Here is a 27,527-nt window from a genome sequence, read left to right as displayed (position 1 = left end):
TTACTCAGTACGCTTTTATGGTACTGAGTAAACTCCGTTGGGCCCACCGTGAATGTATATGGTCTATCCACGCCGTCCATCCGTTTTTCCATATTATTTTAGTGGTTGAGACCAAAATTTAAGCATACCCAAAGATCAAGTAGACCATACCATAAGAAATAGTTGGAATAATGACTTCCACCGTTGAAACCTTTCTAGGGCCCACAGTGATGTTTATTTCTCATCCAACCTGTTCATAAGATCACACAAACATGGATGAAGGGAAAACACAAATACAAGCTTGATCCAAATCTTTTGTAGCCCCCAAGAAATTTTCAACGGTAAATGTTCAATTGACACTGTTTCCTATGGTGTGGTCCAGTTGAGGTTTAGATATACTTCGTCTTTAGGCTCAAATCCTAAAATTATCTGTTAAGATGGATGGACGGAGTGGATAAAATACATAAATCACGGTGGACCCCACATAGTTTACTCAATACGCAATCCTCTTCCGATTTAGAGTCAGTGCGAGGATGTACAGCGGAGACGGATTGGCTACTCCACGCGACACCAGCCTTTCGCTGGTGGTCAGTACTCTGTGGGCCCCACCATGATGTGTGTGTTTCATCCATGCCTTCCATCTATTTTTTATAGATCATTTTACAGTGTGAAACTAAAAATGAGGTATATCCAAATCTCAAGTGGACCACATTACAAGAAACAATGTTGAATGAGCGTCGACCATTAAAAACATTTTGGGGGCCATTAAAGTTTTGGATCAAGCTGATTTTTGTTTGTTTCCTCCATCTAAGCCATCCATCCCTTTTTCTCAAATTATTTTAAGCATGAAAACAAAAATGAGGCAGATTCAACACTAAAATGGACCACACACATGGTTATTAAACATCATGTAAACATCACCTTCTACCCCAGAAAGTTTTCAACGGTAGGAATTTTCCTACCCACCTTTTACTCTAGTGCGGCCCACTTGAGTCTTGGATCCTTCTCACTTTTGGTCTCAAGTCCTAAGATGAGCTCAAAAAACAGATGTACGGGGTGGATTTCTCAAAAACATCACGTTGGGCCCCACCCAGGTTTCCAGTGCAGGAAATCTGCGTCCGTGTCTGCAAAGACAAGCACTGATGCTCCTCGAGCTCCAGTTGTACGAACGGTTCAAAGGAGATCAAAGTTACATGGGCCCCAAAGTGATGTATTTATTATATCTACACCGTTCATCTATTTTTAGAGATCATATTAGAGCATTATCCAACAAATGAATCATATCCAAAGATCAGCTGGACCACACCACAGATGGCAGCGAAGAGTATGATTTTCACTGTTAAACAATTCGTGAGGCCACCGTTAAAGATCAGTTGGACCCACCACAGATGGCAGCGGAGATTCTGTGACCCCAATAAGGGTTTCATGGTAGACATTCAATTCACACTGTTTGCCTTGATGTGGTCCACTTGATTTTTTAATAAGCTTCATTTTTTTGGCTAAAGACTTAAAATTATATAGTGAAATGGATGAACAGGTTGGATAAAATGGATGAACAATGAGACAACTGTACGTGTGGATGGTGCTCTAGTCCACTTGATTTACATGTGGTATTGTTGCATGTATGAACAACCGTACGTGTGGATGGTGCTCTATGGACCATTCCTTAAAATAATCTGACAAAATGGATGAGTGTCATGGATATATAGCACATGCCCCAAGGTGGGCCCTAACAAGTACTAATAAAATATTATTTTACAGATAAAATATGTCGGGAGGAAGAGGAGGTAGGCAACCTGATATAGGGTGGAGGTACGGTCGGCCCATTCCCGATAATCGATTTGGGAGTATTTGTAATTTATGTGACCATGTATCGAGGAGTGGTGGGGTAACCCGCTTAAAGGAGCATTTAGCAGGAGGGTATCGCAATGTTGTGGATTGCACGAAGTGCCCATAGGATGTGCGAGAATAGATGACCATATTGGAAAAAAAAATATAAAGACAAAAGATGAACGACATGCACTGGAGAGAGAGATTGGGGAGGAATTGGGGCGGCCACCATATGCAGGTGAGGATGTTGTAGTGGATCTCGATAATGATGATGATCCTGAATACAAATGTGCAATTAAGAGTCCATACGGGATCAGTGGGAGAGGGATCAAGATAGGAGGTGGGACACAAGTAGGCCTAGATTTGAAGGGTCTATCCATGAGCGTAGTGGGGGGAGTGGAGCAAGGGAGAGTATTAGGGGTGGATCAGGGGAGGGTAGTAGGCAGGGAGGAATATGAGGCATGGGCAGGAGCAGTAGCATGCGGGTGCCGGATCTACCTTCGTATCCGAGAATGTACAAAGAGGCAGAAGGGACACAAAAGAAAATAAAGGAGATGTTTAGTGGAGCGGATGTGAGGAAAAAAGTTAAAAAATTTATAGCAAAACTTTTTATATACGATCAAATCCCCGCAAATGCCGTAGAAAGCCCGCACTTCAAAATTATGATAAGTGCAGCGTGGGGGTGAGGGTGTGCAGCCTCCCACACCTGCACAGATCATGGGGAAATACTTGGATAATGAACATGCAGAAATGAAGACATACGTTGATTCGTATCGGCAGTCATCGGAGATGTACGGCTGCACCGTCATGTGTGATGGTTAGACCGGACTGACGAAGATGTCGATTATAAATTTTATTGTCTATTCCAGGGGACGGGCAGTGTTCCTAAAGAGTATAGATGCGAGTAGTAAGATCAAGGATTCTAACTACATTTACAAACTAATGCACAACGTCATGCAAGATGTTGGGAGAAAAAATCTTGTGCAGTTTGTTACGGATAATGGGAGTGCATCTGTTAAGGCAGGGAAGGATATTCAGAGCAAGTATCATATGTATTGGACCCCCTGCGCAGCCCATTGCATCGATCTCATGCTGGAGGGGATCGGGGATAGGCCGTCGGTGAAGACTGTAATTACTGATGCACGGCTCATCACAAACTTTGTATACAACCACGGCTGGTTATTAACCGCAATGCACGAGAGGTGTGGTAGGGATATAGTGCGCCCCGGAGCGACGCGGTTTGCCACAAATTATATCGCCTTAAGTAGCCTTCTCAAACACAAACAGAGGTTACGAGAGCTTTTCGCCTCTCATGATTACGTAGAATGGAAAAAGAGGTTGACAAAAGTAACCTATAGAATTGAGGAGCTGGTGCTGGGAAATTCATTTTGGGATAAAGTGCGTGGTGTTGTGGATATTCTAGAGCCCATTTATGCGGTGTTGAGGATGGTGGACAATGAGACAAATCTGTCGATGGGGTCGTTATATCCGCCTATACAGCTAATGAAAGAGGCCATTATGGTTAAAGCTCCCAATGCATATAAGTGGGTGCATGCAATAATAGACAACCGTTGGGAAAGGATGCTTTCTCACCCACTACATCAGGCTAGTAAGTACCTATATGGATTTTTTTTTCCATATGCAATAATAAACGAAGGTTGTACTGATGTGTATATGTTGGTTTTCAGTGTATTTCCTGAATCCCAAATACCACTACAGCCGGAACCTCTTCGAAGATAATTCATTAAAGAGGGCTGTGCATGAGGTGTACGATCACTTATTCCCCGACTGTCCGGGGAAAGGCACCTTTGGTAGTGAGGTAAATATGTTCCGCACTTATATTCTCCTTATCTTCATCTCAATCGTTAAATACTTATTCTAGTTGCTATACGCCATCAACAGATTGTTAAATTCCACGACGTGGTTGGAATGTTTGGGTGTCACCCTGCGGTGAAGTCAAGGAACGCCATGATGGCACGTGAGTCACTATAGTAAACTTAACTTTTATATTATTTTGAAAAATCTAGGATAATGAAAGAATCTTATGATATGCAGGGGAATGGTGGTCCATATATGAGACTGATTGTGAGGTTTTACAACGACTGGTTGTCCGTGTGCTTGCACAGACGATGTCCTCGTCACCCTGTGAAAGGAATTGGAGTAAATTCTCCCTCATACATACAAATAAACGTAATAGAATAGGGTATGAGAGGCTTCAGAAGCTAGTATATTGTCACTACAATATGAAGTTACGAGAGAGGTTGCTCCGCTCGGAAGGAAGAAAAGCATAGGAAGACCCACTGGACCTGACGACGGTCGGACAGCATGCATATGCTGAGAATGCGGAGGATGACCCAGTTTACCAGTGGGTTAGGTCGGATGACTTAGATACCTTGGATGGGCGACCAGAGCCACATATTGCGGCAGAAGCAGAGACACAAGGGATTGATGTTGACAAACATGTGGAGCAGCAGAGGTCTCCTGATGAGGCATTCAACCCATTGACAAGGAGTCCGGAGGGCAGCCCGCGGCAGTCACTATCAAGCGGGACACGTGGCGGGGAAACATTGTCTAACACCGAGACTGAGTCAGAGAGTGATGCGGGAAATGAATCCAGTGATGATAATGGCGACGATAAGGGTGACGATGACTCTAATGACAGTAAGGATGATAATGATGATGGTGGTGGTAGTGGTAGTGGTGGCAACGACAGGGATGGTGGCGACGCGGGTGGGAGTCAGGATAAAAGGCCCCTTAGCCCTTTTACCGGGGAGGAGAATTTCGATCATTCTACACAGGACCCTGACCATGGTTCTCGTCCAGGAGAACCACGACCCCGTCTTGTTTACAATAAGACATACATGCGTCAAAAGCTACTGCAGAAAAAGAAGACTCATAAACTTTCAGATTTTGAGGAGCTGCTGGCAAAATGCATGAGGGACACAAGCGTTCGTGGCAGGCGAGGTGGCTCTAGATTTGGATCACAGACGAGGGAAATCGAGTTATAGGCCACAACATGAATCTAGATCACAAACACTGGAGAGTAGCTCGAGTTCTGTGCCATAGTATGGGCATGGATATGGACCTAGTGGATATGCGACGAGTGACTCCAGCAGTTACGACACATCATTTTTCAACCCTGGTCAGGAGTTCACTTCTGCATATGGGCAAGGATATGAGTAGCAGTATGGATATGGCCAACAATATGGATACCAAGGAGCTTCATATGTGCCCTTCCCAGATCCATATCAGTTAAAGATTGTGACGATTACGCAGTACCCACGGATGGGCGTATTGATTCAGTTCGGAGAGGATGAGTACCAGTGTTATGTCAAGGAGTATCTTAACTGGTACCACTCTACTATGACTTGGGCACAATATTGTCGATTTGTGGAGCAGCAGTACTATACTCAGCCCCGTCAAGATGGAGATGATGATTACGAGCCACCACGCAACTCTATGTGGGTCTAGACCACAACTAGTCCCCATCATTGATATGGATATTCTCAAATTTTACTTCTTTAGTTCTTCTTTTGCTTTTCAATGAATTGGTTGTGTTTTCATACATGACTATGATATATTTATAAATATCATGCATTCAATTTAAAAATAGTTGCGTTAGTTCAGTTAAACATCGCATAACTTAGGACCCTATACAAAGGAAATTTATTATGTGCATCTTTTTTTTGAGATATTATGATTTAAAAGTGTGTATTAAGGGCCTTTTTAACAATCCCCAAACTTTCATTAAAAAATTCAACCATTTTCCCAATGTTTCCCCATGTTTCCCAAAAAGTGCGATAAACTATGCGATACAAACGATATATCCCGTGCGATAATCGATACGTATCTATATCCCAAAGGTGTGATACATTGTGCGATACCGATATTTCGAACACCGGTCTCAACATCTTCCATGTTAACACCGAACATTTTAGACTTGGAAAGATTCACTTTGAGACCCAATACCGCTTCGAAACACCGGATCACCGTATGCATATTGCTGATTTTAGACTGCTTAGCTTCACAAAAGAGACGGGTATCATCCGCAAATTGAACGTGAGATATTGGGGCGTCCATCCCTCTAATTGCGCATCCTCCTAGATATCCATTTCCTGACCTCTTTTCAGTATTCGAGATAGGGCCTCCCTGACGATAAGGAAAAGGAAGGGGGATAGAGGATCCACTTGCCGCAACCCCCTAGAGCTCCCAAAGAAGCCTTTTGGGGATCCATTGAGAATGACCGAGTACATGGTGGAGCTAACACACTCCTTGATCCAAAGGCACCATTTAACCCCAAAACCCATCCGTTGAAGCATATAATCAAGAAATTCCCAATCAAGATGGTCGTAAGCCTTTTCAAGATCAAGCTTACAAAGCAGAAATTTGGACCCCGATTTATGAATGGAGTGGAGACATTCATTCGCAATCAATGCACTATCCATAATCTGTCTACCTGCAATAAACGCACTTTGGTTCTCCGAAATAATCTTACCCATAACCTTTCTCAACCTAGTCGCTAGAACTTTGGCTAAAATCTTATACGGACCACCCAGCAAACTAATTGGCCTAAAGTCCTTAATAGATGCAGTGCCTTGAATTTTAGGAATAAGAGTGACGAAGGTAGCTCCGAGCGCCTTGGATAATCTGCCTCTATCATGAAATTCATTTAAAAAATCCATGAAATCGCCCTACAACATATCCCAAAAAAAACTGAAAAAACTGAAAAAGCGCGATCGGAAAACCATCCGGTCTAGGGGCTTCATCTCCTTCCATATCTTTAAGAGCTTGAAGGACTTCTTCTTCCGGGAAATTGGCTTCCAGGGCGACCGAATCAGCTGGAGAAATCAGACTAAAAGGGAGAGAATCAAGCTTTGGCCTACGCCAGTTATCTTTGTAAAATAAAGAGCTGAAATATCCAACAACTTCCTCAGATATACACTGTTGATCCTCAGTCCGCTCACGCTCAATCTCCAAACAACTGATCCTGTTGGCTCTAGCACGCACAGAGGCCATGATATGAAAACATCTAGTATTCTTGTCCCCTTCCGCAATCCATTTGTGTCGCGACTTTTGCATCCACGAAGTCTCCGCTTCACACACTCTTGAAGAATAATCGTGAATCAACTGAGCCCTTCTATTCCAAGAGTCGGCAGACAAGGGATTGTCAACAGATGAGTCATCCAGAGCCTGAATCTCAGCAAGAATGTCCTCAGTTTCCCGGTCTCTGGCACACAGGAAAGCTACTTTCCATTCATTAATCTTGATTTTAAGAAGCTTGAGTTTTCAAAGAATTCTGAAGCCAGCAAATCCCTCTACTACAAAATCAGCCCACCACCCTATTATCAGCTGAGGGAAACCTTCAATCTTCAACCAAGAGAGGTCGAACCTGAAAGGTTTCTGCCCCCAGTTATCTTCAGGCATGGACAGCTTGATCAGCCAGTGATCGGACGTCGGTCTTGGGAGGGAGGATTGAGAGGATAAAGGGAAAAGATCAATCCACTCCAAGGAAACAAGAAACCTGTCTAATCTCGCAAGAATCGGGTCTGCCCTCCCATTCGTCCATGTGTAACGAGCTCCCATCAGGGGCATATCTATCAACTCCTGGTCCTCGATCCAATCTGAAAAGCGTCTCATACCCGCTTTCAACCTGCCCCCAGTAGATTTCTCTTCCGAATATCGAGTGATGTTGAAGTCGCCACCTATGCACCACGGCCCAGCAAACCTCTTCCTGACATCGCTCAGCTCCTTCCATAAATCTTCCCTATGACCAACTTGATTCGGCCCATCCACAGAGGATATGAGAAAGCTATGGTTGGAATTGACCTCAATGAGGATAACTGATGCCGAAAATTCCCCAATCTAGCTCTGCTCCAAAGCCTAGGCTGCTGGATTCCACGCGATTAATACTCCACCACCACTACCCTTAGCATTCAAGGCCACCCATGAGCCATCTTTCACCTGCCACAACGAACTAAGAATGCTGTCAGTAAAAGATTGGACTTTAGTCTCATGCAAGCAAATGATGTCCGCTTTGCTTCTTGAACAAATATCCTTAATCATACTTCTCTTCTGTCTAGAACCCACCCCTCTTATATTCCATGATATAATAATCATTACGCAACTGATCTGCCCCTAAGACCAACTTTGGCCGTTCCCTTCTCGCTAAAACACATAGTATTAGGACTAGCTAGAAGACTTTGGAGTTCCCTGTTATGACTTGTACGAGTGTCTTTTACGCCGAGGTACCAATGTTGAAAGGGGCCGACCGCGCGCCTCTATACACTAGAACAGAGCCACGAAATCTTCTGGATTGTCTCCGAATGAGAGGCCAATGAACCTACCGATGTGTCCCAGGTTTGCAATTTCCATGAAAAGTATCTAGCCCAAAAATCAGGTCAATCTAAACATCAAGTGGACCACACTAAAGAAAACAATGGAATACCATCCCGAAAACCTGAAATTCATGTGGGGTGAACATGATGGATGGGTTGGATGTGACACACAGATCGTCATGGACAATACAGTGAATTTAGAGGCTTTTGGGTGGTTGCACATTGTTGTCTATGGTCTGGCCCAGCTGACAATTAAATCGGCTTGATTTTTTGAGCATGCCCACCTGATGATAGGATCCACCCTGTTGCACAGATTGGATGAACACCAGTGGCACCACAGACTATGCGTGTTTGTGCATGTCTCTATATGTGTTATATTATGGTGAGAGCATGTGTTTGTGTTATGTTATGATGGTAACAATACCACCAGTACTGCAGTATTAACAACCTTATGGGGGCCCCAAAAACTGGTCATCTACATGGCCACTCCCATGTAGTTGACTAGATATCATCATTTCTCATATGTGTGTGTATCAAAGATCTTGAATCCAACTGGTTGGACCATAAGATATGGTCCACCCAACGGATAACTTCCAACCCGTCATGTGTGTGCGACATCCAACCTGTCCAATATGTTGACACCACCATGGGGTCACCTTGTGCGAAGATCAGCCTCATCCACTCATCTGATGGGGCACTATTTCGGTATTTACCAGCAGCTGTAGATTGTTTTCTGTGTATGCCACCAGATGAGTGGATGAGGCTGATCTTTGCGCAAGGTGATCCTCATGGTGGGGCAAACCAGATGGGTTGGAAGTTATCCACTGGCTGGTCCGTAACTTATGCTCCAGCCGGTTGGACTTGAACATGTATATGGAGAATGATCCAGTGCAGTTGACTACACATGCATGGGCGCATACATACATACATATGAAGAATGAACCAGTGCAGTAAACTACAAGGTTGTAAATCTCTGTGGGCCCTACCATGGTGATGCAAGGATCCAAGCCGGCCATCACATGCTTCTCAACATGTTAGCCACAGACCGAAAAAATCAGGCCAATCCATGAATCACGTGGCCCACAACATGGAGAAAATTAGGAGGGCATGCCCACCTTTGTTTTGCGTTGGGGCCCCCTAAGTGTTGGAATGGCCTGATTTTTGGGCGTTCCTTCATCCTGATGAGATGCATCAGGTGAATGGATTAGATGATATATAAAGAGCACGTTTGGCCCCACACACAATGAATGATGGACATCCACTCCCAACATTTTCCCTGTATTGTGGCCCACCTGATTCACAGATTGGGATGATATTGGGAGCATGGGGCTAAACACAGGATGAATCTGATGGATGTCTTGGAACCCTAGAGTACATCACAGCGAGGCACAGAGGTCAACTACATGGTAAAAGCTACCATATAGTTTATCTGCATTGGACAGAAGACAATCATGCTTGGTAATGCACATCCCAAGATAGAAGAACCTAGATACACATATTCAAATGTACAAAGATGTAGGTGTGAGATGGTGACATACTCAGGATCAGTCTCCTCATCGAGCATTCCAAACAAATTCACTTCTATTTGCTCATCAATAATGGAAACCTACAAAGATGATAGCCAGTGACCTACAAATAATATGAAATTTCGGAGGGCATAAATTTTGTTCATACAACGTGCATGCATATAGATAGAGCAAACCCATGTTGAAATCATGAAAACAATGCAAACAATCTTACCCATTCATTAATCATTTTACTAGAAAATTGATTTCTCATCTCATTACTGCTAGAAATTATTGATTCATACAATGTACACACATCCATAAGTGCCATCTGTAGTGCTAAAAAAGAAGTTATTTAGCAAAGTACTTCCAATGACATGATCATCTCATCAAGAATAAGTACTCCAAATTAGTGAAGAATCAACATATCTTTGATGCTCCTTTGTCTTCCAAAATTACATTTGTGACATCAGGTAAAACTTGTTTAGAACCTTCTACTCTATCGGTCATTGGTTTCGAGGCATCAGATCATATGATAGGTGAATTCATTGTTTTCTCTCTTGTTGATACCCTATTGTTGAGTGTTTGTCACTCCAGCAAATGGTACCAATCCAAAGTATGTGCTGGAATGGGCATTGTTCATCCTAATCCTACGCTCTATTGATCCACTGTGCTTCATGTACCAAATTTCCCTTTTTTAATCTTATGCCAGTTAGTAAACTTGCAAAATTCCACGACTGTTCTATGACCTTTTATCCCTCACATTGCGTTTTTCAGGATCTCAGGACAAGGAAGAAGATTAATGGAGGGCCTAAACATGGTGGACTTAAATATTTTTATCGTGAATCTGTTAGAGCACGACTAGTTCATTCTCCTACCAATGGCATTGTCATCTATGTCATCCATATTCTCAAGAGTGACATTCCTTCACTATCCTCTATGTCAGTCTTAGAGTGAAATTCCCTCACTATCCATTGTGTCAGTCTTATAGTTTGAAGTGTCTAAGCTAAGCAAACATGGTCAATTCTCTTTCCCACCTAGAGTGGAAAAGCATTGTTTACTTCCATTCACTTTAGTGCATTCAGATGTATAGAGTCCAATTGAGTCTGAAGTTTGCAAGGCACGGATACTTTGTTACATTTATTAATGATTACTCTACAATGACTTTGCTTTATTTAGGAACGATAGATCTGAATTATTCTCTAGTTTTAAAGTTTTTCATATGGAACTGCATAATCAGTTTAATTCCAAAGTGTGAGTGCTTCGTTAAGATAATGCTAAGGACAATGTTTCTCTGTCTTTTAACTTGTATTTATCTAAAATGGTAAGTTACATCAAGCAAGATGTGCTTACTCCACATCAAAATGGTATAGCTGAATGGATTGAGAAGTCTCCAAGTGCTTGGTTTGACATGTTTAACAAAGTAATGTTGGCATATGGATTGAAGCGGAGCCAAGCTGATCATTCAATTTTCATATGCAATGGTGTTTCAAGGTTGATTGTAATAGTAGTATATGCAGACAATTTGTGATGACAAGCAACAATAGTAGAGGGATTGAGGACCCTAAGCAATATCTTTAAGTTCTTTTTCTAACAAAAGATTTGGATTGTCATTGGTATTTCTACTGGAATAGAGGTTACTGAATCAACCTATCCCAAAGAAAGTATGTGATGGATTTACTAGTAAAACTGTCTCCTTGGTACTAAACCAGTTGATCACCAATGAATCCAAATCACAAGGTAGTTAGTAATTAAGTGAGGTGCTCAAGACCCAAGACAGTATAAACAACGTGATCATCTTCATGTTGCAGGATATTCTGATGCGGATTGGCAGCTTCTACTGACAAGTGGTCAACAAACGAACTGAACCTTTGTGAGAGGTAATTTGGTTATATGGAAGAGCAAGAAATAAAGTGTTGTCACCCTATCTAGCATTGAAGCTGAGTATCAATCGATGGCCCAGGCCACATGTGAGCTAGTGTGGTTAAAGACACCAATGCAGTTGTTTTGTGATAATTAAGCGACAACTCATATTGCTAACAACCCAGTCTTTCATGAGAGAACCAAGTATATTGAGGTCAACTATCATTTCATAAGTGAGATCTCTTGTAGTAAAATTCCTACGTCGTATATAAAGTCTCAAGATCAGCTCATTGAAGTACTCACTTATGCTCTCAGCTGAAATCAATCTAAACATACATTTTCCACAGTGAGCATCAATTATATCTATGTTGTAGTCTGAAAGGAAGGTACCATTGATAAATATGAGTCATGTGAACGAATGGCCCACCTAGATAATTGTAATTTAGACCGTACAATAGTTTAACCCACTTGTTCTCTTTTCTACATCTCCTATCCCATCAGGAGTGTTGTCAAAATCCTACAATTAACGATTTGAGTCAAATCTTAAGCAAAAGGACTTGAATCCCACCTTTGAATCCCTTTTTATATACGACTTGAATCCCACTTGTTCCCTCTCTAACCAATAGGCAGTCTACTACCGCATACTACATGTTTGTGGGAGGAAATTTGGTTACATGAAAGATTAAAAAGAAGAGTGTTGTAACCCAATCCAGCATTAAAGCAGAATATATGGTGATGGCTCATACCACCTGTGAACTCATGTAGATCAAGAAGTTGCAAGAAATGTGTTTTGCAGTGAACCTACCAATGCAGTTATTTGTGATAATCAAGCAGCCTTCCATATTGCAAACAACCCAATTTATCCTTAGAGAACCAAGCATATTGAAGTCGACTGTCACTTTGTACATGAGGTCTCCAGTAGAGGAATCTATACATCATAAGTCGATCAACTTGATGATGTGTTCACCAAGGCTCTCACTCAGTCGGTCTACTGACTTTACTCGCATATATTCCAAGCTTGAGATCCACGACATCTATGCTCTAGGTTGAGGCGGAGTGTTAACAACCATGACTGTGAATCATACAATTGTATGGCCCACCCAGTCATGGTGTTTTGTCATATTTATGTGTTTAGTCTTATTTCTTAATGTTCGGGGGTACTTATGAGTGGTTTTTTTTTTTTTCATCTTCTTTTCTCTTCTATATTACTCTACAAATATCATTGTGATGGGGGACGATATCGGTGTGGTATCCAATGATTGAAATTACCTACTTTAAGAAGTTTTAAATTAAGGATCTTGGGCCTCTTCGCTATTCTTTTGCGCATTGTAAGTTGTTAGATCTGAGACAGACATTGTCATCTCTCAACAAAAGTAGGCTATTGATCTTCTGCACGAGAGTGATTATCTTGGTGCTTGGATAGTAGATGCTCCAATTTAGCATAATCATTGCATACAGCTCGATATTGATGAGCTTCCACCTGATGTTGGAATACTAAATGATTAATTGGTAAACTCTTCTATTTGGTAAACTCTTCTATTTGACGATCACCTATCCTAATATCACATATGTAGTTAGCATGGTAAGTTAACTCATGCATGTCTCAAGAAAATGTCCCTTAGATGTCGTTTGTTGCATCTTGAAGTTTCTGAAAGGTCCCCTAGGTCGCGGAATTCTAAGCATGGACAACTTCACATTAAGGCCTCTACAGACGCAGATTAGGCTCAGTTCATTTTGTAATCATCGATCTGCTTCAGGTTACTATACATTGGTTGATGGGAATCTGGTTACCAGGAAAAGAAGCAATTAGTTGTGGCTTGTTCAAGAGGCGGAGTGTTGAGCCATGGTTGCTCATGGGGTGTGTGAACTCCTTTGGTTTAAGACTTCATTGATTGAGTTGGGTGTTCTTGTTTCTGCCATAATGAATCCTCAGTGTGCCAATTTGACTGCCATTCACCTCCAATCCAGACTATCATTAAAGCACCAGGCACATCAAGGTCGATTACCATTTTCTTTGTGAAAAGGTGGCATCGAAGCAATTTTCATAGTATCGATATCACTACAAGTTTCACTGGTTGGGGATAAAGAAACAATATTAATATCTCCAATAATCGGAAATGTTGGAAAACATTAAGGAAACATGGGCAAAACAGTGGAAATTTTTCAGTGAAACTTTAGGAGATGCTAAAATACACATATTTGAATATTTAGGAATTAAAAAATTGCAAATAAAAAAATGCATACATAATAAGTTTCCATTTAGTGGGGGCTTTATGTGCTACAATAAGAAATCAATCTAACCATCCCATCTATCCATCCATCCATCCCATCTATCCACCCAAGCATACAACCTTCCATCCAAAATCCATCGATATTTCTGAATATTGAGAAAACATGAGATTTTGCCAGGAAATCGTCCACAACTAGAAAGGAAACAAAAGATTGTGGTCTTAGTATCGCCTATCTTAGATACCGATAATATTGCGATATTATTGATATTATTGTCAGCAAATTGAACACTACAACATACAACCATGCACCCGTTAAAAAAAAAAAAAAATTTGAAATGGAATTTTTTTTAATAAACAGATTTTTTGTGATATCAAGACATTGGTGATGTTATCGAAATATCACCGATACACTGGTGATACAAGCAACATCTGGAATTTACACAATTGAAAATATCGGCGATACAATGGCAATACAAGTGACATCTGGAATTTACACAGTTGAAAATATTGGCATCGAGATCCAAAATAAAATTGTAGATATATCAAACCTAACTGATGGAAATGGTTATCATATATATATATATGTGTGTGTGTGTGTGTGTGTGTGTGTGTGTGTGTGTTTTTAAAAAATAAATAAATAAATAAATAAAAGAAAGATATGGGAGAAGATGCATCTCAGAAGCAAATGTTGACAATTGTCAATGTTAAATTATGACTTGCAATATTTTTTTCGAGCGAATATGCTCTCTAGTCAATATCATGTTTTGCGACCAAACTACAATTGGTAAAAATATTTACTGGCAGAAACAAGGTCAAGGACAGCCAACCACGCCTATACAAATTTCTTACCGGATCCTTCTCAATTAGGTGCCGCAGAGTTGATACAGCAAGATGCCTGAGGGTTGGCTGTTTCATGCAGAATAAAATTATGTCTAAAGAAGTGCACAAACTAAGTAACATATTAAACATATTCTAATCCTTTTCAAGGCTTACCTGTCTTGAAGAGAGAGTGGAAAGAAGTGTTTGAACATGAGAATGCACAGAAACGGCTTGTGGAGCAAAAACTACAAGTTGTTGTGTGAACCTAACACACCTGCAATATCAAAAATGTACTATCAAAAACACATACTTTAAATGGAAGTCATCCCACTGCATTCAGAATGATCTTGTATCTGAATAGGAAGCTATCATGACCAGTAAAAGAAAAAAGCATAAACTGAGAATTATGTTAGTTATGTACTCAAGAAGAGTTGACGTTTCTTGTCCCGAGCTTATCTCTGCAACAACAGACTGAATAAAATGCATGCACAAGTCAATATGACTCCGCTTGTCATTTGGTGTAAATATAATCCATGAAAAGTAAATGTAGTCATTCAGGTTAATTTATTTCGAACAGTATAAGACAATCATAAAGCAATAGGATAAGAAAAATGTGAAAGTAAAGAAAATGCACTCGTGGCTTTTCAAATATAAGCCTATCTAGAGACATTGGCAATTTTGCATATCCGTACCTTGCAACGTGAAAAGAAAGTGCTTCCAGGGGAAAGCTCAGGACCAAGGACAGCAACAATAGCATTTATAAGGCGACCTATTCCTTGTCGAAGATTAACCCATCCATTTTCCTCAGACAAAAGAATTTCCATGGCAAGGAAGAGTGTTGCCTACAAATGAAAGTAAATCAATTAATCCTTTCATTGGTCAATGCCATAATATACAACCAACACTCCTCTAATAAAATGAAAGGTAGAAGATAAAACTAAGAAGGAAATAATCAGATATATAATAGAAATATATCCAATCAACACGATGGTTCAAGTCATTATAAATAATACTAAAAGGTGAAAAGAAATTATAAGAAAACATTATAAATAACATTATAATGATAAGAAATGTTTTCCATGCGTTAAAAGAATTTTATAAAAAAAAAAAAAAATCTATCTATCAGACATTTGAAAATGAAAATTTTATTCGAACATCCGAACTGACTGTGGGTATGAATAACATTATATGATTAGAGTCTACCAAGGATTCAAAGAGTAATGCGCACGTAAAATACATTTGCAAATGTACCCTTCATTTAAACACAAGACAGACCATGAGGCCATTGATTTGATTTTTTGGTAGCAATGTGCTGGATCTGGATGGGGAAGTATCAGAAGATGACTGCCTGGCCTGATATTTAGAACTGCGACAAACCCACAGTTCTGCAAATTAGGTCTAAGCAGTGTTTTAAATAGCGGTAGCGTGATGCGTAACGCTCAGCCCTTTATAGCGTGTAGCATAAGCTACTTGATACTTCTATTTTTTAATTTAAAAATAGGACAAATATAATAAATAGTGAAAAAAAGGGAAAAAAAATATATAAAAATGCCTAAAAGATTATTCATTTTATCAATTATAAGCATGTTCAAAAAAGTTATTAGCTATCATTTATCAAAAGTCAATCCACATATATAAGCTAAATCAAATAATTATCACATCAACAACTTTCTAAGCAAACCACTTTAATTAATAATGTCTAATTGAAACCACAGGTCACAATTACGAAAAGAAATAAAAATTCCATAGGTCAAAAGTATCAAGTACAATACAAGTGTCACATTTCTCAACATTAGAAACAAAGAAAACCTGAAAAATTATTAAAAAACTAAAATAGTAAAAAAATACATTGTAGCTTATGCTACGGACGCTACGCGCTACGTAGCTGTAGCATGCGCTACGTAGCTGTAGCATACGCTACGAACCCTATAGCGTATGCTACGGACGCTACGCGCTACATAGCTGTAGCATACGCTACGAACCCTATAGCGTATGCTACAGGGGATTTACGCTATTTGGGACGCTACGTGGCGCTACAGCCACGCTATGCTACGGGCGCTATTTGAAACACTGGGTCTAAGTATGGCCCCCAACAACCATAAATTGGTCAGGTCCTAAGCTTCGGCTGGGTTCAATAGAAAAGGTTGTCAAACTTGGGCCTTTCCAGGCTGATTTATCTGTTGAACCCAGTGCTCCAAAGACTGCTGATATTATCAATAATATCTGCGATATTATGGGTATCACTGGGGTTTTATGGTCGACAATATCAACCATATCACCAAAATAATGCTGATAATATTGATAACCAGCCAGTGCAAGTATTTTCCTCTATCAGAGAAATCATTTATATTATCGGCAAGCATTTTCCTCTATTAGCGATATCATTCATATTATCAGCTTATCACTGATATGGGGGATAACGTTGAAAGTTTTGAAAATTAAGAAATACACATTAAAAATCTGTTTATATTTGAAAATAATTATGCTGTTTCCTAATCATGTATGCATGTAATATGTGGATGGAAAAATCATGTACACAATCCATGTATGTAAGTACGTGTACATATGAATGATTGGATAGATCAATGAATGGATGCACAGACGTATCACGAATGTATGGATGGATGCATAGATGTATCATGTATGCATGTGGTGGGGAGAGACGAGAGACAATTTCGAGATGCCTCGTTACTCCATGTGGGTTTGAGGCAACGGATTTTTTTTTCTTTTAGTTTGTGGATGTAATAATGGCTGCCTTTTTTCTTTTTCTTTCTTTCTTTTTTTTTTTTTTTTGGGGGGGGGGGGGGGGTTGGTTTTTTCCATTCGAGAAACGACGAGCACGACTGAAGTGGGGGTTGCTTTTGTTTTATTATTTGCGTTGTATGGTATTTGATGAATTCATTTTGTTAATAACTGCAATGCTTTTTTTTTGCCAACAGAAAATGGTTTAGGACCCTATAAATTGAAACTTATTATATGTAGTTGTTCTTTGTGATATTTTGATTCCTAAATGTGTAAATGTCTTTCAACATCTCCTGTAGGTTCACTGAAAATTTCCAACTTTTTCCCAATGTTTTCCTCACTCAGCAATATTTTCCCAAATATCAGGGATATCGACATATGTTTCTATATCCATGGTAATCAATACATGTAATTATAGTATGATACCGTCATACAATGTTGTCAAAATCGTTATCATATCGTAAATCATAGAAGGGATTGAATTGTATCGAATCACAAATCATATAGTAAATCGTAAGATCATTTACAATTGTCTTAAAAAATTATTTTAAAATTTTGAAAAATATAAATAAATCAGAATTTTTTTTTCTTTTTAACTCATTAATCTTCCATAGGATTCTTATTCCTATTATTTTTTGTCTTTCAAGAAATTTCCCTTAAAAAAACATACTAGGATCCTTTAATAATTTATGTTCTTGTTACCTTGCTTAAATGTAGAATCATGGTGGAAAAGCGGCCTTTGATACTATAGACCGACGAAAAGAGATATTTTGATTTCTATGTATCATTCCATAATACATATAAGTCAACATGATTGTAACCATCCATAAAAAGATTACAGGCAAGGTATTTCGTAACGGTAATGGTAGTCGTAACGGCCAGAACCGTTACCTTTACGATGCAGGCTATAATTGTTGTTACGACCCTCATAATGGCCTTTACGGTCACTTTTTTAATTATTGAAAAAAATAACCTAAAAAACCTATAATGGCCCAGTAATGGACCGTTACGGGGCTATTATGGCCTTTACAAGGGGCGTAACGGGTCGTTACAAGGGTTGTAATGGCTGTTACGGGTCATTTTTCCCAAAACTGCCGTTACAACTGTTACGACCCCGTAACGTGTACTGGTTGCCAACGTTACCTTTACGCAACGGCCTTTTACGGCACACTGTGATTACAGGTAAGTAATACATCAATTTGGTGTTTTGACCTATTAAGAAGTAAAAAATCACAAAAAATAAAAAGCTACATGACTTAACTTTGAAAGAATATATATATCATTTAATCTCTTTTAAAGAACAAATAAAATAATTTTGATGAGCGCATTTGAGCACCTACACGAGTTTATCGAAGGAGGAGCGCAAAGGCCCCAGCTTCATTATGGTTGGATGACCATTACATGGGGCCCAATAATCATTAAGTATAAGAGTAAAGAAAGAGCAACAAAACTGATTTAATATTATTACTTATATCATTTTAACTAAAAGCATTGAAAAGATGGGCTAATTCTTGTTGAAAATGGAAAATTGTAATAATCATTGAAAACATTAATTGATTTTAATGTTGCAATGAAAATTACTTGTATTGTAAGCTACATAGCGTGTAGCGTAGTCTATGTAGTGTATAGTGTATGCAAATTATCATGTAGCATAGGTTACACATGTGACGTGACTCAAGCTATTTTCATGAGCTACATAGCATTAAGGCTAAGCTACGCTACGTACCATAAGCTACACACTACATAGAGTAGCTATTTAAAACACTGATCTTGACTAGTTATATTTCCTTGACTCTCTCTTAGAGTGGAGACTTTAAAAAATACCATTCTGGCTTATGGAGTTAGTCAGTTCATTGGCATTCAACACCGGCTTTTAATTCCATTGAGCATCATAGAATACCAGAGTATGGGTATCGCATAGGAATCATGTACGATGCACACTGTTATGGTGGACCCTCTTATCCAAATATTGGTATATGGGTTTAAAGATTAAACGGAGGATCAGCCAAAACAATGTGCATCATTGTGGATTAGAGGGGGTCCACCATAACATGTGATTCATACATTCTATTGAAAATGGAATGATGCATTTCAAACCTACACATGACTTTTATAGATATGGAAAATGCATATAGAGTGCATAAGGAGGTTATATCGTAGGTGCTGAGGGGGAAAGATGATATATCAATCAGGATTCTTAAAAGCATGTACGAGGGATATGATGAGAGCATTTAAAATGAAGCATCCTAACAATATACTCATACATGATACCTATATGCCCTTTTGCATTTATTATAAATGAACGGACCGTTAGAGTTTAAGGAAAAGCTCCTTGGGGTATGTTGTTAGTAGGTGATTGGTGTTGGTCAATTAGAATAGAGAATGGGTGAATGCTAAATTGAAGGTTTCAAACAGCCATAGTGTTAAAAGATTTGGAAATTAGCAGAACCAAGACTGGTACCTGGAATGCAACTTTAGTTGGAATAGCTATAGAGGCATAGCTTTAGTAAAAAATCAATGACTAGGAGGCTCCTCAAGGCAATGCATTTCGTCACATTGATTCTACAATTCAAGATGATGGAGAGAGTGATGAGGATGTTTCCAATTGAATTTGAGTTGGGTGGATGAAGTGAGGATATGCCTTTAGGGAACTGCATAATTGCAAAATACCAAGGACAGAAGGAAAAATCTTACAAGACTGTTCGACTAGCACTGTTGTATACAAGGTAGACACAAATGGTTGTGTAACGACTGTAACAGCCATTACGTAATGGTAACAGCATGGGCCGTTCTGCGATGCAGGGTCATAATGGCGCCATGTCAAAAACTTCGAAACATAATGGGATGGTCCGTTATGACCATGTATAATGACGTATGTAGCATTTTCTCATTCTTTTCTCTCATTTTTACAACTGGTTTTGACAATTTTACTTCCTAACACAAATTTTAACCCATTTTTTACTACAATTGAGTAATTTTTAAAGATTAAAACACAAACTTTAAGACATTTTCAAATAATCAAAGATTCATGGGGTAAATTTGGTAAAATTCGAAAAATAGGTAAAAAAAAAAAAATTTCCTTCTCCATTTTTGTCTTTTCTTGCTACAAATATATTGATTCGACATTATATTACCAAATCTCTCCAGATTTATGTACAATTTGGCCATGTTTATATAATTTTACCAATTTTCCAATTTTTCAGCAATTGTCAAAAAGAAATTATTCTTATGTAAAATATTTCGGGTGCAGATAATTCAAATACATTTATAGAGTTTAGACCTACGCATGCATGCAGAAAATCAGTGTTTTCATATCTTGTTCTATTTTTGGTATTTTTAGTAATTTTGGGTGATTTTGGGCATGAATGGTGATAATTTTTTTATCTTTTTCCTCAAATTTCTTGAAGGGAATGATGTCAACTGCTTAGGGATGTGCATTAGTGGAATAAATCCCACGGATTGCATGAATTTTGACCCGTTTTGGGAGTATTTGAGTACTCCCAAATCAGCCCAATACTATTCTTACGAATTTATTTTTAATTTTTCCTCGAATTTCTTGAGGGAAGTGGTGTAAGAATGGTTAGGGATATACATTAGTGGGATGAGTTCGACAAATTGCATAAATTTAGACGGTGTATTCAAGTATACCCAACTCAGCTCGACACTATTCATCCGAATTTATTATTTTTCTTTCCACAAATTTATCATAGATCATTGATAGTAGATGTTTATAATTTTAAATATAGGACTTTTGAAGTCAGTCTAAGCATCTCATGTTAATAATATCATCAGACAACCCATGACAACATTCTTACCAAAGAATGGCCCATGACACCATCATAAATATGTTCAAAACTATAAAGAACATATAATTGGAATCCTATCATTTTTCCAAATTTTTCTTCAAAATTTTCGCATTTTTTTCTTTAAAATGACTGTTACAAGGGCCATAATGTAATGGTCCAACGACTCGCCATCATGGTGACCGCTGCGATTATTGAATACCTTGATTGAATAGGGCAAAGTATTGAGCAATTAGGAAGCAACATGAGTAGAACGAGTGTTTTTTTTTTCTTCTTTTTCTTTTTTATGTGTAGACAACAAGTAGACAATGAGTGTTCCAAAGACAGATGTTCAGATGGAGATGTGGGAAGACTAAAATTATATACATATATATATACACTAAAATGGCTTTACGTCGTTTAAAACAAAATTTACACTAAACCCTAATAGGAGATAAAATGACAGAGAGTGATTGAGATGGTTTGGCCATGTGCTCTTAAAGCTAGAGATGACTATGATAAGGAGGGGGGGAATCCTTGATTAGGGTTGGACAGTGTTCGAAATATCAGTATCGCACCCTTGGGATACAGATACATATCAGTTATCGCACGGGATATATCATTTGTATCGCATAGTTTATCGCACTTTTGGGAAAGATGGGGAAACATTAGCAAAATGGTTGAATTTTTTAATGAAACTTCAGAGATTATTTAAAAAGACCTTAATGCACACTTCTAAATCATAAAATATCAAAAAAGAAGTGCACATAATAAATTTCCTTTGTATAAGGTACTAAGTTATGCGTTATCTGATTAAACTAAGGTAAATATATTTAAATATGATGCATACCATTTATAAATGTATAAAGATATGTATGAAAATGAGTCACATCCAAACATCAATTGGAATTCATTTTAACATGTCACTTTAGGGCATGGGCCGAAAAATAAGGTAGATCCAAATCTGAGGTGGACCACACCACACAAAATAATGCTCATTGAATGATCACCATTAAACTATTTTAGGGCTATAAATTTTTTGGATAAAGCTAATATTTATGTTTTCCCATCCAGGTTTGTCAAACCTCATGGATAGATTGGATGGCAAATAAACATTACGGGGAGCCCTAAAAAGCTTCAATGGTGGACATCATTGCCACCACATTTTCTTGTAGTATGGTACACTTGATCTTTCATTTGTCTCCTTTTTGGGCTCACGCCTTAAAATTACTTATGAAAATGGATGGAGGGTGTGAATTGACTAGTGTACCACACGAGGTATGGGCATGTGTCGTGCGAAGATGGGACGCAGATTTCCTACTAAATCCTTTCGCAAGACTGGGGCACACCATGATGTTTGTGAGAAATCTACTCCATCCATCAGTTTTGTGAGCTTATTTTAAGACTTAAGGCAAAAATTGAGCAGGATCCAAGACTCAAGTGGGCCGCACTAAAGAAAACGGTGGGTAGGGAAATTCCTAGCATTGAAACCTTCCTGGGTCGACAGTGATGTTTACATTCCATCCATACCGTTCATTACGTCATTACTACTAGGATGAATTGAAAACCCAAATATTCGACTGATTCAAAACCTGTGGCCCCACGAATATTTCAACTGTGGACCTTCAATCCTCACGTTTTCGGCCTACTTGAGTCTTGGATCCGGCTCATTTTTGGCCCTATGTCTTATAATATGCTCAAAAAACGGATGGACAGAGTGGATTTCTCACAAACATCATGGTGGACCCCACCTAAGTTTTCAGCGCATGAACTTCATGCGAAGCCCAGACAAGCATTGCAATCGTCCACCTCTGAGTTGTACAAACACTTCAAAGGAGATCAGAGTTACATGGCCCCACCAATAATGTATTTATTATATCCACACCGTTCATCCATTTGGAGAGATCATTTTAGATCATGAATCCAAAAATGAGTGACATCCAAACCTCAATTGGACCACACCACAAATAGCAGTGAGGACAATGATTCTCACCGTTATAACATTCGTAGGGTCCACTATAACATTCGTTTTCCATCCAATCTGTTCATGAGGTCACAAAGACCTTGATGAATAGGAAAAACAAATATCATACGATCCAAAACTTTTGCGACTCCAAAAGGGTTTCAATGGTGGAAGTTCAATATCCCGCTGCTTTTTTCCATTGTGGTCCACTTGATCTTTGGATCTGTCTTATTTTTCAGATAAAGCCTTGCGACGAGTTTGCCAAATGGACGAACGGTTTGGATATAACATATACCTCATGATGGGACCCACATAACTTGGTGACGTCAACATAGTCGGTGACATGTGATGCACCGGTCCGTCCGCCTCCTCTGAAAAAGGGCTCAATGCCCTTTTTTTCGAAGTAAAGAGGGTTCCGGAACGCCGGAACCCTAAAATCTCTCCCAAATGCCGATGATTTCGAGGATTTCGACGGATTTCGCACCCAAATCTCTCCAAATCAGAGGCTTCTATTCGAATAGCCCATCAAACACAACTTCCGATCAGGGCGATCTTCTTTACAGGTACCGAAATCTACCGTTGAAAGTTTTTCTTTTTTCTTTTTTTTTTTTTCATTTTTTTCGGATAATGATGCTCTCCCAGGTGCGATATCGACAATAATATCAGCCGATATTTGAAGTTTCGAATTTTCGGTATCTTCCGGGGGTTAGTGGAGGAGTTTCGTCTCACTAGGGCCCGATACCGATAATATCGGCCGATAGTATTGATATTTCGATCACTGGGGTTGGAGGCTTGTAAGGAGGATGAGGAGAAGATCTAAGAGGACTTGAATCAAGGTGGTGAGAAGAGGCATGAAGGCTTTTTTCACTTAAATAGGAGTGATTGTTGAACTAAGATTCATGAAGAGAAACACATAATTAGAACAAGGTTATGATGATGAAGATGATAGATTAGCAATGTAAGCTTCGGAACAATAGTTTAGTCTTCCAACTAAGGGAAATTTTATAATTTCCATGTAATTTACAAATTGCTTGATGGTTCCTATCACCCGAGATTGAATGGACTCTGCTCTCTAAAATTCACCTTTATGTCATTAAAAATAACATAATAATTCACAAGCATGCTTCCTTCTCATCTAATATGAGAAGCATGCAACAAATCTTAGATGTTCAACTTAATGATAAGATCAAGTTTTTGAATAATGTTAACAGACCGTGTGCCCAGTGTGGATAATTTGCGCAAGAGAGTCATGGTGATCCCTAACATCTGCCTGTTGTGCATGGCCAATGCCGAATGGGTTGACAGTCTCTTTATTCACTGTCAATTTGTCCGGGGAGTATAGTTTAGTGTCCTCGATCCCTTTGAAGTCTCTTGGGTTCTCCTGAGGCTCTATCAAGGGCCTCTTCCTTGCTTAGCATACCGTAGGCCCCAAGGAGAAAGCCACTCCTAGGTGGTGCCTTGCTCAGCTTGTAGGTCTATGGTCATTTTGAGAATAAAGGAATAACCATTGCTTTCACAATCACAGTGGCTCCCTTTCAAATGTTCTAAGGAAGGCTAATATGTTCATTGGGGATTGATTGCCATAAATCTTGTCCTATGCTCCCTATGAGATGTTGCTAGCATTTTAATTTTATTTTTTCAGCATTTTGGCCGTTGTAATAAAATTCATTATTTCTCACAAAAAAGGGTAATGGCAGGCATATCAGCCCAGCATAAAAACAATACAATGCGGTGACTGAATTTGACCCATACTGGCCCTTCCTTTGGCCCAAAAATCTTCAAAATTTATTGGGAAACTAGGAAAAAAACATTAAACACCAGAATCTATGGTACAACTGATACTGGGTTTTTTTATGGGCCGTAATGGACAGGACTATGCATGGACCAACTTACAGGAAGATGGTGATTATCTCCTTAACCCTTAGTCATTATGTGTTATGGTTCAAGTCTTTTAGCTAATATCCCTTGGTGTATATAATAACTTAAGTAGAGGGGGTATTTTTGTCATTTTACAATTATTATGGAATCCCTAATATAATGAGAGAGGTGTGGAGTGTGGAGTTACCGCCCTATTCAGCCCTCTATTTTTCTCGTTACTTCTCATCTTGTCTTTCTCTCTTCTTCTTCGTCTCTCTCAACAAACAAGTATGTAACTACGAATCATTCAAGACAAATACTATATCAGGAAAATTCAGGGTTTAGGGACTATGTGTCACATATAGTGTGTCATACAATCTGCGTTCCAATATTCAGATTTAACCCATTTTCATGAGTCTTCAGAAGTAAATATATAAATAAGTAATACAAAGGGTCAAAGGGACAAAGCCCTTAACTCAAAAGGAATTAAGTCATGTTAGTATCTTCATTTCAGAAACGCATACAAGAAAAACAGGTATACTGAACAAATTCAACACAGATCTCATCAATTTCAAAAGTACCTGCACATGGGAAACATAAGACAAGCCAGCTGCTTCAATGGTCAGAAGGAGACCATGCAAAGACCAGGCTTGGAGGTCAGCATTCGAACTCTTAGCCAATAAAGATATTGAACTAACAGTTGAAGGCACCAAAGTAGATAATGCCATTCCTCCTGCACTGCATGCAAACTAACATAAATGAGATTTTAAAAATCAGAAACCAAAGTGTTTTGGATGCAAAATTTTATGAGGGATATCAGATGACATTTAATATGGATCCGTTAATAACATATATGAACAGAATATATGATAAAGATTGAGCCATATGGAACAATATGCTAAACGAGAAAATAATCTATGGAGTATGGAGTGATACTATCTGGAGTTAGAAACCATGGGTCATTGCAAAATGGAATTCTCTAACTGGCCTTCACAATCGTATTAAAACAAACTTGTACAAAAACCCTTGAAAGATTCATGCTACTCTTGCTAATTTGAGAGAATGGAGAAGGTTTTGCAGATGGCTTTAACACGACTTCATTCACATATAGAGGTACTTAACATGACTGCATTCACATATATTCCACCCTACGCAGAAGTGGTTATTATTCTTATTTAGATGGACACCTTGTAGCGGTATCTTTCATATGACCAGTCAACCAGGACTTGCACAGTACCCGCATATTTCAACTCAGTCGGTTGTGTATCCAATAGTTCAAAAGAAAAATGGATTGTGTACACACGAGAATCCAAAGATTGAATTGTCCTCTAGAAATATGAAGAAAAGAAGACTTTCACTACACAAGCCTGGAATTTTACCTGCGATGAATGCACCCTAGTGCAACTGCAATAGATGCACTATAGCTTGAATCTGTTGTCCCAACTAGATCTCCAAGCAATGACCGTGTCTGGTTGTGACAAGTAAACATTTCAATTGAAAATAAAATGAAATATTGCTCCAAGAAATTAAGAAATGAAACCAAATGATATGTCACTGTATATGTTAACATGTATTGCCAACTGCAAATGTAAAAAAATCAAATGTTATTAGTGTGTGTGTGTATGTGCGCGCGCGCGCGTGTGTGTGTGTGTGTGTGTGTGTGTGTGTGTTGCAGTACATTATATAGGTAGATTCAATGGACATAAAAAGTAAAATGGTTAAATGGTTTCTGATACGAAAATTTCAATAATTTAAACATTTATGCCTCTAGGATAAGCATCTTGTTGCATAAGAATCTCAAAGTGAAACAGACCATCCTTGCTGTAAAGATATCATTCCCAAGTCGAGCTATAAGGCCAAGACCCTCTGATGATGCTCTTCGTTGTGCTGCACAGATTTCCCCCTCTGATAGAATACCCTGTCATATTAGCAAAAATAAGATGATCAGAAAAGTAACAGAAGAGAACCAAACCATGATCAACGTTTCAAATTTGGTTTTATTATCTTATAAAGGGAGAATAGCATTACCATTGTATCGATTATTTAACTGAAAAATAAATTTAAAAAATAATAATAATAATAAAAGGAAGATAGAAAGGAAGAAAAGGTTGAGCCACAGGATACTAACGGCTGGTTGCTACTGACAAAAGATAGTAAATTACATAATGTAATGAAATTAATTTAAGAAAAGAATCCTGTGTAAATAATGTATGTTATTCAAATATACAACAGCCATTATAGTGAAACGACCACTAAAGTAAAGGGCATTATCCAACAGGCATTTTTCATTAGATAGACCAATGTAGAGTACCATTCCAGTTATAACAGCCATTAGGGCCTGTTTTGACACACCCCAAAAGAGCATGTGAACACCAAACGCCATTTTAATCCAAATGGCAGTGGACCTTGTGCGTTTGGATTCACTTTGCAAACCTCTGTCTAATGTCCCATTTGACAAAATAGGCACTAAGACGCCTAATTGGCAAAAACCAATCCAAATCCACTAAAAAAGCAGGCTTTAAACCTCCTTTTTCAGAAGCCCCTATTGATCGTGTCCAAATGGGCCCTTATGGTGTTTTATGGTGTTTTCTAAGAAACCATTTCAAGGTGAACAACCATGA

At 38.9% G+C, this 27,527-nt stretch overlaps 2 protein-coding genes and 1 long non-coding RNA gene across 5 annotated transcripts in view; 2 read left to right on the top strand and 1 right to left on the bottom strand.

The window, feature by feature from the left end:
• Positions 1-27,527, bottom strand: part of LOC131230258 (protein SWEETIE) — a 135,261-nt gene that overhangs the window by 45,446 nt on the left and 62,288 nt on the right. Inside the window, exons 22-29 of the mRNA XM_058226088.1 lie at positions 26,672-26,824; positions 26,286-26,374; positions 25,488-25,644; positions 15,255-15,404; positions 14,984-15,033; positions 14,737-14,836; positions 14,593-14,649; positions 9,683-9,750 (exon numbers count right to left, since the gene is read on the bottom strand). Coding sequence (XP_058082071.1) covers positions 9,683-9,750; positions 14,593-14,649; positions 14,737-14,836; positions 14,984-15,033; positions 15,255-15,404; positions 25,488-25,644; positions 26,286-26,374; positions 26,672-26,824 — 824 coding nt within the window. The remainder of the gene's footprint in view (positions 1-9,682; positions 9,751-14,592; positions 14,650-14,736; positions 14,837-14,983; positions 15,034-15,254; positions 15,405-25,487; positions 25,645-26,285; positions 26,375-26,671; positions 26,825-27,527) is intronic.
• On the top strand, positions 2,660-3,796 carry LOC131230261 (uncharacterized). 3 transcript variants are annotated; one of them, XR_009163950.1, is made up of 3 exons: positions 2,660-3,418; positions 3,529-3,628; positions 3,712-3,796. XR_009163950.1 is itself a non-coding variant. In XM_058226093.1 (2 exons), exons 1-2 carry the CDS (start codon positions 2,752-2,754, stop codon positions 3,555-3,557), a joined length of 696 nt encoding a protein of 231 aa, XP_058082076.1. In that variant the 5' UTR covers positions 2,660-2,751; the 3' UTR covers positions 3,558-3,699. The 3 variants fall into 3 exon arrangements, 2 of the variants coding, with proteins under 2 accessions (XP_058082076.1, XP_058082075.1); XM_058226093.1 differs by lacking the exon at positions 3,712-3,796 and having other exon boundaries at positions 3,529-3,699; XM_058226092.1 differs by lacking the exon at positions 3,712-3,796 and having other exon boundaries at positions 3,498-3,699.
• On the top strand, positions 4,518-5,589 carry LOC131230267 (uncharacterized). The gene is made up of 2 exons (XR_009163952.1): positions 4,518-4,810; positions 4,857-5,589. It is a non-coding gene; the product is annotated as an uncharacterized LOC131230267 (long non-coding RNA).

Source organism: Magnolia sinica, chromosome 17 (genome assembly GCF_029962835.1).
Source record: "Magnolia sinica isolate HGM2019 chromosome 17, MsV1, whole genome shotgun sequence".
Taxonomy (NCBI): Eukaryota; Viridiplantae; Streptophyta; class Magnoliopsida; order Magnoliales; family Magnoliaceae; genus Magnolia; species Magnolia sinica.
Note: the sequence above shows the minus strand (reverse complement) of the source record. Positions and strands in the feature narration are given on the sequence as shown.